The sequence below is a fragment of the Oncorhynchus clarkii genome, chromosome 26 (assembly GCF_045791955.1).
Source record: "Oncorhynchus clarkii lewisi isolate Uvic-CL-2024 chromosome 26, UVic_Ocla_1.0, whole genome shotgun sequence".
Taxonomy (NCBI): Eukaryota; Metazoa; Chordata; class Actinopteri; order Salmoniformes; family Salmonidae; genus Oncorhynchus; species Oncorhynchus clarkii.
Genome location: NC_092172.1, coordinates 30,821,670 through 30,836,936, shown reverse-complemented (window position 1 = coordinate 30,836,936; position 15,267 = coordinate 30,821,670). Strand labels below are relative to the sequence as shown.

Genomic DNA, 15,267 nt, shown 5'->3' with positions numbered 1-15,267 from the left:
TACTACAAAGAGCCATGACAACATGGAACTCTATTCCACATCAAGTAACTGATGCAAGCAGTAAAATTCAATAAAATAAAGATAATAATACACGTTATGGAACAGCGGGGACTGTGAAGAGACACACACACCGACACACACACACACAATATCATACTCACTATACACACATGTACACATGGATTTTGTGTTGTGGGTATGTGGTAGTAGAGTAGTGGCCTGAGGGGGCTGTTGTGAAATGTATTTTGATGTTTAAATTGTATTATAATGTATATTACTGCCTTCATGTTGCTGGACCCCAGAAAGAGTAGCTGCTGACTTGGCAGCAGCTAATAGGGATCCTTAGTAAATACAAATACTGGTGTATGTTGAAGTTGCCCCTAGACGCTAGTTTGGGGTCAGTTTTTCATTTTCTGTCCCTCACTAATGGCTAAGTTTGGGATGGGCCCGTAAGTAAGCATTAGTTACTCTACACCCGTTGTTTACAAAGCATTTGACAAATAACATTTGATTTGATTGGAGGAGGGGAAGCTAATCCTACATATTCACCGGGGGGATACTTCACCCCAGCGTGTACCTACTCTAGGTATCCTGTTGTCTCTTGTGACAGGCTAGTTACATGGGCCTACATGTTAACATGTTGCGTATCTCAAGTGGGTTGAGGTCGTGTGATTGTGGAAGCTAGATCATCTGATGTATCGCTCCATCACTCTCCTTCTTGGTCAAATAGCCCTTACACAGTCTGGAGGTGTGTTGGGTCATTGTTGAAAAACAAATTATATTCCCACTAAGGGCAAACCAGATGGGATTGTGTATCGCTGCAGAATGCTGTGGTAGCTATGCTGGTTAAGTGTGCCTTGAATTCTAGTTCATTAGAGTTATCGGCCATAATCGGTGTCCAAAAATGCCGATTGCAGTCAGCATGCCAATTGCACACTCCCTCAAACCTTGAGACATTTGTGGCATTGTGTTGTGTGACAAAACTGCACATTTTAGAGTGGCCTTTTTATGTCCCCAGCACAAGGTGAACCCGTGTAATGATCATGCTGTTTCATCAGCTTCTTGATATCTGTCACCTGTCATGTCACCTGTCATGTAGATGGATTATCTTGGTAAAGGAGAAATGCTTACTAACAGGGATGTAAACGGATGTGTGCAAAATGTGAGAGCAATAAACCTCTAGGATTTTTTATTTCAGCTCATGAAACATGGGACCAACACTTTACATGTTGCATTTTATATTTTTGTTCAGTGTAGTTCCTCCCCTCTGTTATCTCCTTATCTCTCCCTTGTGGTGTGTCCACCTAATCCTTCTGTCTTTGTTTTAGTAATATTAATAATGCCTATTTAGAGGTGAGAAAGATAGCGGTCTGTCTGTGTCTGCTACAGAGGCACGGCCAGTGTGAAACCACTATGTGAGAGGTAAGCCTATTCACCCAGCCTCTCGTAGAGGACAAAGGAATTTGATTTGAAGCATTTTCAATTATCTTTATTGTAAAATAAAAAAAAAAACCGCAGAGCATTTTTCAATCAACACTGACCTTCTGAAGATGACTCCACACCTCTTTTACACTTAATTTTTGTTGTCATATAGCAGACGCTGTTATCCAGAGCAACTTACACAAGCAATTAGGGTTAAGTACCTTGCTCAAGGGCACAACGACAGATTTTTCACCTAGTTGGCTCTGGGATTTGAACCAGCGACCTTTCAGTTACTGGTCCAACGCTCTTAACCAATAGGCTACCTGCCTTTTACACATTCTCCTGTTTGACCCTGAGCTTCTCAGCTTTGTCATGCACCTTGCCGGGCCCGCCAGCCTGGCAGGTAACAACAGTATAAACTGTCTCTTGTTATTAACACCCCAGCACCACTACTTCATGCTAATGTCTTCTCTCTCCCCCAGTTTATAGACTCATTATGAGTGTGAGAACAGGCTGGCTGGCCAGATGTTATCTGGAATTCTATGAGTCAGTCAGGCATGTTGGCCAGAGGAGTGCAAGAGGAGAGGTTAACTAGGGCTGCAGGCCAGGGCTGTGGTGTGCATTTAGCCACCTTTCTCTGTCACTGCCACAGCCCTCCGACCTAGGAAACGGGTTGGAGAGTGGGTGGGGAGTTGGGTGCTTCGTGAAACCGACTCATGTCGTCAGAAGGTAAAGGGTCAACAGAGGTGTGTGTGTGTGTGTGTGTGTAAATGGGGCTGGTTAATTTCCTACAGGAAGACTAAGTGGCCAGAAAGAGCCCTTCCTCTGTTTGGCAGAGAAAGAGGGAGGGAGGTAAGGGGAGAGCTAGTGACGAGGGAGGTAGAGAGGGATATAGAGGTAGAGAGAGAGGGGGAATGAGGGAGGTAGAGAGAGGGGAACGAGGTAGAGCGAGTGAGGGATGAGGAGAGGGAGAGGTAGAGGGAGAGAGACGTGTTTGTGTTCCTGGCTGGGGCTTTAAAGTGCATCTAAATTGAGTCTTTTGTTGCCTGACATTCTCAGGTACCATGGATACAGGTCAGCGGGGACCAAAGCCTCTCTAACAACCCTCTGTTAACACTTATTAACCATCAGACCACCTGAATGAATGAGACGTCCTGTGTTCATTATCTGAAGCATTCAAATCTTCTCCTGTTATCATAATATCACCATCCTATTGAAGATAGTTTTACCATAATGAATAGTCCTGGGAATTGCCAGGGACTCACGATACAATATTATCACGATACTTAGGTGCCGATAAGATATGTATTGCGATTGTCACTATTCTATATTTATTGCGATTCGATACTGTGATTTTGTGCTTTGACGTTCTAAACATGTTGACTCACTATAGAGTGTCTGCTGCAGAGAGACAAGAAGAGAGCATGAGAACGAGATCTGATCAGTCAGGGAAATAAAAGAGCTGAAAACATGTTGACTCACCATTTAAAAAGATCGAAAACAAGCTATAGGATGAAAAATACAGGAGTTTTGGTGCAGGTACAGCCGACTAGCGCTAGCTAAGCCTACCTACTATAGCATAAATAAATATATTATACAGTACATGTCAAAAGTTTAGACACCTACTCATTGAAGGGTTGTTCGTTTAAAACATTAAAAAAAAAAAAAAAATTTTACATTGCAGAATAATAGTGAAGACTTCAAAAATATGGAATCATGTAGTAACCAAAAGAAAGTTAAGTTAAAATATATTTTTTATTTGAGATTCTTCAAATTAGCCACCCTTTGCCTTGATGATAGCTTTGCTTACGCTTGGCTTTCTCTCAACCAGCTTCACCTGGAATTATTTTCCAACAGTCTTGGAGTTCCCACATATGCTGAGAACTTGTTGGCTGCTTTTCCTTCACTCTGCGGTCCAACTCATCCCAAACCATCTCAATTGGGTTGAGGTCGGGTGATTGTGATGGCCAGGTCATCTGATGCAGCGCTCCATCACTCTCCTTGGTCAAATAGCCCTTACACAACCTGCTGTTGTGTTGGGTCATTGTCCTGTTGGAAAACAAATGATAGTCCTACTAAGTGCAAACCAGATTGGATGGCGTATCGCTGCAGAATGCTTTGGTAGCTATGCTGGTTAAGTGCCTTGAATTCTAAATAAATCTAAGACAGTGTCACCAGCAAAGCCCCCCCACATCACACCTCCTCTATGCTTTACGGTGGGAACCACACATGCAGAGATAATCCGTTCATGTACTCTGAGTCTCACAAAGACCACAACGGTTGGAACCAAAAATCTAATTTGGACTCTAAACAAAGGACAGATTTCCACCGGTCTAATGTCCATTTGCTCGTGTTTCTTGGCCCAAGCTAGTCTGTTCTTCTTATTGGTGTCCTGTAGTAGTGGTTTCTTTGCAGCAATTTGACCATGAAGGCCTGATTCATGCAGTCTCCTCTGAACAGTTGATGTTGAGATGTGTCTGTTACTTGAACTCTGAAGCATTTATTTGGGCTGTAATTTCTGAGGCTGGTAACTCTAATGAACTTATCATCTGCAGTGGAAATAACTCTGGTTCTTCCTTTCCTGTGGCGGTCCTCATGAGAGCCAGTTTCATCATAGCGCTTGATGGTTTTTGCGACCACTTTTTTTGCGACTGAAACATTCAAAGTTCTTGACATTTTCAGCGTTGACTGACCTTCATGTCTTAAAGTAATGATGGACTGTTTCTCTTTGCTTATTTGAGCTGTTATTGCCATAAGCTCTATTTGGTAAAAGACCAAGTCCATATATCTTCTGTATACCACCCCTACCTTGTCACAACACAACTGATTGGCTCAAATGCATTAAGAAGGAAAGAAATTCCACAAATGTACTTTTAACAAGGCACACCTGTTAATTGAAATGTATTCCAAGTGACTACCTCTTGAAGCTGTGCCAAGAGTGTGCAAAAAAATCTATTTTGTTGTTTTGGTTACTACATGATTCCATATGTGTTATTTCATTGTTTTGATATCTTCACTATTATTTTATAGTGTAGAAAATATTAAAAATTAGAAGAAACCATTGAATGAGTAGGTGTGTCCAAACTGTTGACTGGTACTGTATATAGGCCTATACATATAATTTTTTTTTACAAATCGATACTTGGAGTCAAATATCTATATAATATTGCAATATGTAACTGTATATGTCCCCCAGAGATAGCCTTGTGAAACCAGCTTGATTTTGCGATCGCTCACATTCTGGGTCACGTCACGTCAACGTGAACACAGCGGACAGTCTGCTTGACCAGGCTAGAACAGATTTGAATAGCAGTAATGCCATTGACCAGAGAGTTGGGCCTAGTTTCAGTGGGAAGTGAGTCGCTCCCAGTGGCTATTAGTTGCCTAGTAATGGTAAGCCTAACCAAGTCGTCCTATAAGTACCTAACCTGTGGTCCCTGTGTATATAGCGGAGGAGGTTGGTTGAGTGAAACATGCTCACGTGACGAGTGAGACTGTCTCAGCAGGTGGTCTGAAGAAGATCTAAATTACTGAGGCCTCTACCATCCTGCCCCTCTCTCTCTCTCTCTCTCGGGTAATAAGCAGTGTGTCTCCGACACATTCATCAGCCCTCTGAGTGTCTCTGTCTTACAGATTAACTCCTATTCACAGTTAGAGTAACACAAGGTTTCTCTCTACTGCTCACTGATCACTCAGCTTTTAACAGACACGGATTTGCAATTTTCCATCACCTTTTAGACTTTGAGACTGGAGCGATTATGTGGTGAGGGACAGAGCGTGAGAGAGGAAGATATAGAGTGACAGATGGTATCTGTGGAGATCTGTTGATACTGTGCTGCTGGTCTGCAGTGCTGGTGTGGTTGGTTGGCCAGGAGATGCGTGAAGGTTATTTGGTATGTTCCTGTACTCAGCCCTTGAACACCACCGCGATGAAGAAGAGGACAACTTCCAGGTAGACGACCTGTTTTATCTGTGTTCTAGAACTTCTGTTGTTCTAGAACTTCTGGTCTTCTACCTCCTGTTTTAGAATTCTGTCCTACTTCTGTTGTTCTAGAACTTCTGGTCTTCTACCTCCTGTTTTAGAATTCTGTCCTACTTCTGTTGTTCTAGAACTTCTGGTCTTCTACCTCCTGTTTTAGAATTATTTTCTACTTCTGTTGTTCTAGAACTTCTGGTCTTCTACCTCCTGTTTTAGAATTCTGTTCTACTTCTGTTGTTCTAGAGCTTTTGATGTGCCACTGCTGTGTTACAACTTCCATTTGACCTTTGATCTTAGCTCTCTGCCAGTAAACCACTGTACCCAGTACTTCTCTGAGTTAGGAGGAGGTGAAGAATTTCAGCCTGTTCCTTTGTGAAGGGAAGGATTATTGGTGCTAATCGTCTGAGGCCCTGTGTTGTTTAGAACCAGGAACAAAAAGCTATCGGAACGACGGAACCCTGAAAAATAATTGAAAATTCTTCTGACATAAAGCCCTCACTCTCGCTGGACGCTCGCTCGGCCGCCTGTCTCAGGAGAGTGAGAGAGTTTGTGGTTGTGAACGGACCGCTGCTGTTCACACACACACTGCTGTCCACTTGGCAGCACTAGCAGCTCTGGTCTAATACACAGCAGGATTTAGTCTGATTACATTTATTAGTTTATCAATCAGAATACTGAGCCTCCTGGATTAGGGGGTCACTAGGAGCTCCTGGCTGACTAGTTTGGGGTGCCCCTGAGGGGAGCTCGGCTCTGTGGTTACTGGTTAGTTACCACAGCAAACATTGATTGGACTGCCTTTAACTGTGAAAATATTGTCTTGTATTATTTTGTGTTGACATGAGTTCAAATTGTATGTATGTACAGTCGTGGACAAGTTTTTGAGAATGACACAAATATAAATTTTCACAAAGTCTGCTGCCTCAGTTTGTATGATGGCAATTTGCATATACTCCAGAATGTTATGAAGAATGATCAGATGAATTGCAATTAATTACAAAGTCCCTATTTGCCATGCAAATTAACTGAATCCCAAAACACATTTCGACTGCATTTCAGCCCTGCCACAAAAGGACCAGCTGGCATCATGTCAGTGATTCTCTCGTTAACACAGGTGTGAGTGTTGACGAGGACAAGCATGGAGATCACTCTCATGCTGATTGAGTTTGAATAACAGACTGTAAGCTTCAAAAGGAGGGTGGTGCTTGGAATCATTGTTCTTCCTCTGTCAACAATGGTTACCTGCAAGGAAACACATGCCGTCATCATTGCTTTGCACAAAAAGGGCTTCTCCCAACCGTTCAGGAACAGTTTGGTGACGAACAATGCATTTTCCAGCATGATGGAGCAACTTGCCATAAGGCAAAAGTGATAACTAAGTGTCTCGGAGAACAAAACATAGATATTTTGGGTCCATGGCCAGGAAACTCCCCAGACCTTAATCCCATTGAGAACTTGTGGTCAATCCTCAAGTGGTGGGTGGACAAACAAAAACCCACAAATTCTGACAAACTCCAAGCATTGATTATGCAAGAATGGGCTGCCATCAGTCAGGATGTGACCCAGAAGTTAATTGACAGCATGCCAGGGCAGATTGCAGAGGTCTTGAAAAAGAAGGGTCAACACTGCAAATATTGACTCTTTGCATCAACTTCATGTAATTGTCAATAAAAGCCTTTGACACTTCTGACATGCTTGTAATTATACTTCAGTATTCCATAGTAACATCTGACAAAAATATCTAAAGACACTGAAGCAGCAGACTTTGGAAATTAATATTGTTATTCTCAAAACTTTTGGCCAAGACTGTATGTATGTTCAGGGTAAGTCAATTAAGCAACCAAGTAGACCAGCTACAGCCTCGTTTGAACTGTACATTGGCCCATGGTGTCCCTACTATAGTGATCTCTGATACAAGGAGCCAATTTGTAACGTTGTGATTCATGATATTTCTGTCTCCTCTCTCCACAGTCCCAGAAATCCTGGATAGAAAGCACTTTCACCAAGAGGGAATGTGTCCACATACTTCCAGTGTCGAAAGACCCCCACAGGTATCAATCAATCAATCAATCAAATGTATTTATAAAGCCCTTTTTACATCAGCCGATGTCACAAAGTGCTGTACAGAAACCCAGCCTAAAACCCCAAACAGCAAGCAATGCAGATGTAGAAGCAAGAGGAAGAAACCTAGAGAGGAACCAAGCTCTGCGGAGTGGGCATTCCTCTTCTGGCTGTGCCGGGTGGGGATTATAACAGTACATGGCCAAGATGTTCAAACGTTCATAGATGACCAGCAGGGTCAAATAATAATAATCAGTGGTTGTAGAATGTGCAACAGGTCAGCACCTCAGCAGTAAATGTCAGTTGGCTTTTCATAGCCAATCATAGAGAGAGAGTCGAATGCAGCAGGTCCCGGGACAAGGTATCACATCCGGTGAACAGGTCAGGGTTCCATAGCCGCAAGTAGAACAGTTGAAACTGGAGCAGCAGCAGGTGGACTGGGGACAGCAAGGAGTCATCAGGCCATGTTGTCCTGAGGCATGGTCCTAGGACTCTGGTCTTCCTAGAGGAGAGAGTTAGAGGGCGCATACTTAAATTCACACAGGATACCGGATAAGACAGGAGAAATACTCCAGATATGACAGAGTATGTCTGTCTGTCTTCTGTCTCTTTCTCTCGCATGTATCTCTCTCTCCCATCCCTCCATCCTTGAGTGTTTATTACCTGCATGGTGGGGTTAGTACACTGCAATCTGTAATTACACTGAGTGTGTCTGTAAAGGCCAGAAGGTGAAACTTAACCACTACTGTAGTAAGTAAGAGTTGGTGTTAGGGCAGGGTGTAGCCCAACTACTAGGTTATCCTCCAACAGCCAGCCAGCCAAGGGGGTAACTTTGTGTTGGATATTGGAATGGTCAGGGTCAATTGGTTCCAGTGTCAACACCCCTCTACAGGGGGTCCGGGGGCTTGGGAGATTTTATTTTATTTGCTGTGAAATGGTTGTTTCTGTTGACTTTCTAAGGGAAAATGCATCTAAAAAAATCCTGATAATTTGGTCAATATACCCCAATCACAACTGCAAAAACCAATATTTGTCTATATTACTTCCTACTCTTAACAGTTAACAAAAAGCCACCACCACACCCATTATTTAACTACATTTGAATGTCAAAGCCCATTATTCTATTTGTGTACCCTTCGCCACGCTTGGCTAGTACATGGTCTTGAATAAATCATTTCTTATACCCAACTAACTTGTTGTAGCACTTGGGCTATAGTCTGCAAAGATGAGGAGTTGAACTTATAGTGCCTTATAACTCATTCTCACCTGATGACCTGTTCGTCCTCTCCCTGCCTCAGCATGTGGGATGCTCACTCTCTATGTTGCCTGTCTTTGAACCCTGCCATAATCAAATGACGAAAATGTCTGGCCTTAACAATGATGGGGTTACCCTATAAAGACGAATTACATTCTGCTTTTATTAGCTAAATTATTGATTTACTGTCTGGGAATAAGTATAGCTAGCTAGCTGACTGCATAGTACCAGTCTATTGTAAATTGTACAGTGTAGATGGCTATGTAGCCATTCATTTACTTAGTCTACTGCACTCCTTCAATCTTATGTCCGGCACTTTTTTTGTCTTTTGTATTGGCACCTCCATTAAGCTACTTTTTCACTAGGGTGACCACTGACTCACTGAGTGCTGCTCATCTGAAACTGCAGCTGAAAAGATGAAAGGGAAGATCAAGATACTGTGCTAGCTTGCTAACGTTAGCCTAGCTAAAATAGCCAACCTAGCAGTGCATCACTTGGTATAAAACTGTTTTTATACTATTATCTCATCACCAATAGTTTGCTAAATAGACAACAACCTAGGACTACATTTTGTAAAATGTTCATGAATTTTTACTCTTTTTAAACTTTCAAAACATTTCTACATTGGAGCGCTCGTGAATATAGCTTCCCAGGGCTCAAGACTAATGTTGATTCAGGAGTGGCACCGGAGACAGCGTCTTCCATCAACAAAGCACCAAATTATGGAATTTCTTGTGGAAGAATGGTTTGGCATCCCTCCAATAGAGTTCCAGACACATGTAGAATCCATGCCTATGCACATTGAAGCTGTTCTGGCAGCTCGTGGTGGTCCAATGGCCTATTAAGACGCTTTATGCTTTTTCTCCATGTCTCCCATCCCACCCATGGCATTATTAACCGAAGCTAGCAGAGCGGAAACCAAAGCCTACTGGAGGCACGGTTCGTTCAAATCGAACCCAAGAGCGGAGAGAAAGGCCAGTGCCTGTTGTGCACCGCGTATCATCCACCTTGCACCTCTGAGCGGAGAGAAAGGCACCGCGTATCATCCACCTTGCACCTCTGAGCGGAGAGAAAGGCACCGCGTATCATCCACCTTGTACCTCTGAGAGGAGAGAAAGGCACCGCGTATCATCCACCTTGTACCTCTGAGAGGAGAGAAAGGCACCGCGTATCATCCACCTTGCACCTCTGAGAGGAGAGAAAGGCACCGCGTATCATCCACCTTGCACCTCTGAGAGGAGAGAAAGGCCAGTGCCTGTTGGGCACCGCGTATCATCCACCTTGCACCTCTGAGCGGAGAGAAAGGCACTGCGTATCATCCACCTTGTACCTCTGAGCGGAGAGAAAGGCCAGTGCCTGTTGGGCACCGCGTATCATCCACCTTGCACCTCTGAGCGGAGAGAAAGGCACCGCGTATCATCCACCTTGCACCTCTGAGAGGAGAGAAAGGCCAGTGCCTGTTGGGCACCGCGTATCATCCACCTTGCACCTCTGAGCGGAGAGAAAGGCACTGCGTATCATCCACCTTGTACCTCTGAGCGGAGAGAAAGGCCAGTGCCTGTTGGGCACCGCGTATCATCCACCTTGCACCTCTGAGCGGAGAGAAAGGCACCGCGTATCATCCACCTTGTACCTCTGAGAGGAGAGAAAGGCACCGCGTATCATCCACCTTGCACCTCTGAGAGGAGAGAAAGGCACCGCGTATCATCCACCTTGCACCTCTGAGAGGAGAGAAAGGCACCGCGTATCATCCACCTTGCACCTCTGAGAGGAGAGAAAGGCCAGTGCCTGTTGGGCACCGCGTATCATCCACCTTGCACCTCTGAGCGGAGAGAAAGGCACTGCGTATCATCCACCTTGTACCTCTGAGCGGAGAGAAAGGCCAGTGCCTGTTGGGCACCGCGTATCATCCACCTTGCACCTCTGAGCGGAGAGAAAGGCACCGCGTATCATCCACCTTGCACCTCTGAGCGGAGAGAAAGGCACCGCGTATCATCCACCTTGTACCTCTGAGAGGAGAGAAAGGCACCGCGTATCATCCACCTTGTACCTCTGAGAGGAGAGAAAGGCACCGCGTATCATCCACCTTGCACCTCTGAGAGGAGAGAAAGGCACCGCGTATCATCCACCTTGCACCTCTGAGAGGAGAGAAAGGCCAGTGCCTGTTGGGCACCGCGTATCATCCACCTTGCACCTCTGAGCGGAGAGAAAGGCACTGCGTATCATCCACCTTGTACCTCTGAGCGGAGAGAAAGGCCAGTGCCTGTTGGGCACCGCGTATCATCCACCTTGCACCTCTGAGCGGAGAGAAAGGCACCGCGTATCATCCACCTTGTACCTCTGAGAGGAGAGAAAGGCACCGCGTATCATCCACCTTGTACCTCTGAGAGGAGAGAAAGGCACTGCGTATCATCCACCTTGTACCTCTGAGCGGAGAGAAAGGCCAGTGCCTGTTGGGCACCGCGTATCATCCACCTTGCACCTCTGAGCGGAGAGAAAGGCACCGCGTATCATCCACCTTGTACCTCTGAGAGGAGAGAAAGGCACCGCGTATCATCCACCTTGCACCTCTGAGAGGAGAGAAAGGCACCGCGTATCATCCACCTTGTACCTCTGAGCGGAGAGAAAGGCACCGCGTATCATCCACCTTGTACCTCTGAGCGGAGAGAAAGGCCAGTGCCTGTTGGGCACCGCGTATCATCCACCCTGTACCTCTGAGCGGAGAGAAAGGCACCGCGTATCATCCACCTTGCACCTCTGAGAGGAGAGAAAGGCCAGTGCCTGTTGGGCACCGCGTATCATCCACCTTGCACCTCTGAGCGGAGAGAAAGGCCAGTGCCTGTTGGGCACCGCGTATCATCCACCTTGCACCTCTGAGAGGAGAGAAAGGCACCGCGTATCATCCACCTTGCACCTCTGAGAGGAGAGAAAGGCACCGCGTATCATCCACCTTGTACCTCTGAGCGGAGAGAAAGGCCAGTGCCTGTTGGGCACCGCGTATCATCCACCTTGCACCTCTGAGCGGAGGCAGTCAGCAGTTGGAAAGTAGCCTAGACAAAATCAGACCATAGAAATTGAGGGAATTATTTGATAAATACTTCCATTGAAAACAGCTTTCTTTCATTGTTCCAGCAGCCAAAGACACAATCCTAGTCATATTAGCAACCCATGCTAGTTGTTGCATCTTTAGATCTCCCCTCTTTCTAAATGCTTTTTAGTGTCTTCCAGCTACTTGCAGTCTGGAACATTCATGCAGAGCCTACTGCTGCGTGTGCATTGTTGCGCTTATTCTGATCTGTTGCATCAGCCTAATTGCTTTGTATTTATTTTTTTATATACAGTGGTTATATGAATTTTGGATCTGTTGTCCCAGAACAGTCCTAAGGTCTGTTTTGAACCGTCCCAGACATCTAATTTTTAACGTCCCGGGGCGAGAGGGACACCTTTTTAATTTTGAGCCCTGTAGCTACGTCTCCTCAGCAAACAGCACAAAGAGAGAGAGGTAGTGCATGCTGCTGAACTGTTACTGCAGGGCTGCAACCTCTGGGGACCGAGCGCAACCTAAAGCGTTTTGAGGCTGGGGGATCCAATTGTAAAATGAGGAGCAGGTGTTGTCTGTTTATAATCTGACAAAATAATATGATGGTGTGACGTGTAGGCTAGGTTGTGTGTGTTGTGTTTAAGGCTTGTATGAACTTGAAGGTCTCCTGCCGCTTAGTACTGTAGTATTTCCTACTTGAACTTGCTGGAATGTGACATTGCAGTGCTGGAATTCTACAGAGGTCCCGTTTGTACACTTTTCACACTACTGAACTATGCTGGCCGGGTTACAATGCTGCAACTGTGTTGGGAAAGACAATCTGAAAAGAAAAATCCAAGCACAGTACGGTTTGGGTTCGAGGCAGTGTGATAGGGTGCTAGTGTGTGTGGTGTAAGTGTGTGGTAGAAGTGTGTGGTAGGTTAGTCATTCAGTTCACCACGTCTACTGGCCAGCTGGACACTCAAATAAGTTGGCTCTTTTCAAAACATGTATTTTATTGTGAGGTACTAACAAAAGATTTCACACTGGCTATTTTTCCAAATATGACATCAATCGTTGCCAGTTTACCCTCAGTGACACGCATTCTATCCCCACACTCTAAAAGTAGTGGTTCCCAACCTGGTGTCTTGAGAGTTCCTTAAGGACCTTCAATGCTGCAGACATTTTTTGGTACCCTTCCCCCAGATCTGTGCTTCGAAACAATCCTGTCTCGGCGCTCTACGGACAATTCCTTCGACCTCATGGCTTGTTTTTAGCTCTGACATTCACAGTCAACTGTGGGACCTTATATAGACAGGTGTGTGCCTTTCCAAATCATGTCCAATCAGTTGAATTTACTCCAGGTGGACTCCAGTTGTAAAAACAAGGATGATCAATGGAAACAGGATGCACCTGAGCTCAATTTCCAGTCTCATAGCAAATGGTCTGAATATGTTTTTATTTTTTATACATTTGCAAAAATGTGTATCTGTTTCCACTTTGTCATTATGGGGTATTGTGTGTAGATTGCTGAGATTTTTTATTTTTATTTCATCCATTTTAAAATAAGGGCTGTAATGTAACATGTGGAAAAAGTGAAGGGGTCTGATTGCTTTCCGAAGGCACTGTGTCTATATACACATCAATTACACGAAAAGCAGAACACAAACATATGAAACAAACACTTTCTTCAGTAAAAAGGCCATCTAACGTCTTCCTGAATTTCACCTAGAGCCACCAAATCCACCCACTTTTGGAGATAATTCCTAACTCGGTGGAGATCATATCCAATATCAGCTTTCTGTATAAACTAGAGGAGTCTGTTGGCCCGACCAACCAGTGCTCCTGCACATTGGCTAACCGGACTATCTGCATTGTGTCCCGCCACCCCCAAATTGCCAACCCCTCTTTTACGCTACTGCTACTCTCTGTTCATCATATATGCAGTCACTTTAACCATATCTACATGTACATATTACCTCAATCAGCCTGACTAACCGGTGCCTGTATGTAGCCTCGCTACTTTTATAGCCTCTCTACTGTATATAGCCTGTCTTTTTACTGTTGTTTTATTTCTTTACCTATCTAGGGTTCACCTAATACCTTTTTGCACTATTGGTTAGAGCCTGTAAGTAAGCATTTCACTGTAAGGTCTGTATTCGGCACACGTGACAAATAAACTTTGATTTGATTTATATATCGGTGTGAGTGTTACTCAATCAATGCTAGCTGGTTTACTTATTGATCATCCTAACAACACTACTGCTTCCTGTGAAGTACAACCCCGAGATGGGCTAACAATGGGTACATGATGAACGTGTCTTCAAACAAGACTAGATAGAAACTATTGTCTGGGTTCATCTCTCTTATTTTATAAGGCCAGGTTACAGCTAAACTATATATGCAAAAGTATGTGGACACCCTTTCAAATTAGTGGATTTGGCTATTTCAGCCACACCCGTTGCTGACGGGTGTATAAAATCTAGCATACAGCCATGCAATTTCCATAGACAATCATTATCAGTAGAATGCCTTACTGAAGAGCTCAGTGACTTTCAACATGGCACCGTCATAGGATGCCACCTTTCCAACAAGTCAGTTAGTCAAATTTCTGCCCTGCTAGAGCTGCCCCATTCAACTAAGTGCTGTTATTGTGAAGTGGAAACATCTAGGAGTAACAACAGCTTAGCCGTGAAGTGGTAGGCCACACAAGCTCACAGATCGGGACCACCGAGTGTGTAGCATGTAAAAATCATCTGTCCTCTGTTGCAACACTCCCTACCGAGATCCAAACTGCCTCTGGAAGCAACGTCAGCACAAGAACTGTAAGTCGGATTTCCATGGTCAAGCAGCAGCACACAAGCCTAAGATCACCATGCGCAATGCCAAGCGTCGGCAGGAGTGGTGTGAAGTTCGCCACCATTGGACTCTGGAGCAGTGGAAACGCGTTCTCTGGAGTGATTAATCACCATCTTCACCATGGCATTCTCTTAACCAGCTTCACCTGGAATGCTTTTCCAACTTCACCTGGAATGCTTTTCCAACCGTCTTGAAGGAGTTCCCACATATGCTGAGCACTTGTTGGCTGCTTTTCCTTCAATCTGCAGTCCAACTCATCCCAAACCGTCTCAATTGGGTTGAGGTCGGGTGATTGTGGAGTCCAGGTCATCTGATGCAGCACTCCATCACTCTCCTTCTTGGTCAAATAGCCCTTACACAACCTGCAGGTGTGTTGTCATTGTCCTGTTGAAAAACAACGGATAGTCCCACTAAGCCCAAACCAGATGGGATGGCGTATCGCTGTGATAGCCATGCTGGTTAAGTATGCCTTGAATTCTAAATAAATCACAGACGGTGTCACCAGCAAATCACACCTCCATGCTTTACGGTGGGAAATACACATGCGGAGGTCATCTGTTCACCCACACCGCATCTCACAAAGATGCAGCGGTTGGAACCAAAAGTCTCCAATTTGGACTCATCAGACCAAAGGACAGATTTCCACTGGTCTAATGTCCATTTGCTCAGGTTTCT

General features: G+C 44.8%; 1 protein-coding gene across 1 annotated transcript in view; it reads left to right on the top strand.

Annotated features, from left to right (window-relative positions):
- LOC139384339 (transient receptor potential cation channel subfamily M member 7-like) overlaps positions 1-15,267 on the top strand; it is an 80,475-nt gene that overhangs the window by 6,614 nt on the left and 58,594 nt on the right. Inside the window, exon 2 of the mRNA XM_071129046.1 lies at positions 7,370-7,449. Within this exon, the coding sequence (XP_070985147.1) occupies positions 7,370-7,449 (80 nt within the window). The remainder of the gene's footprint in view (positions 1-7,369; positions 7,450-15,267) is intronic.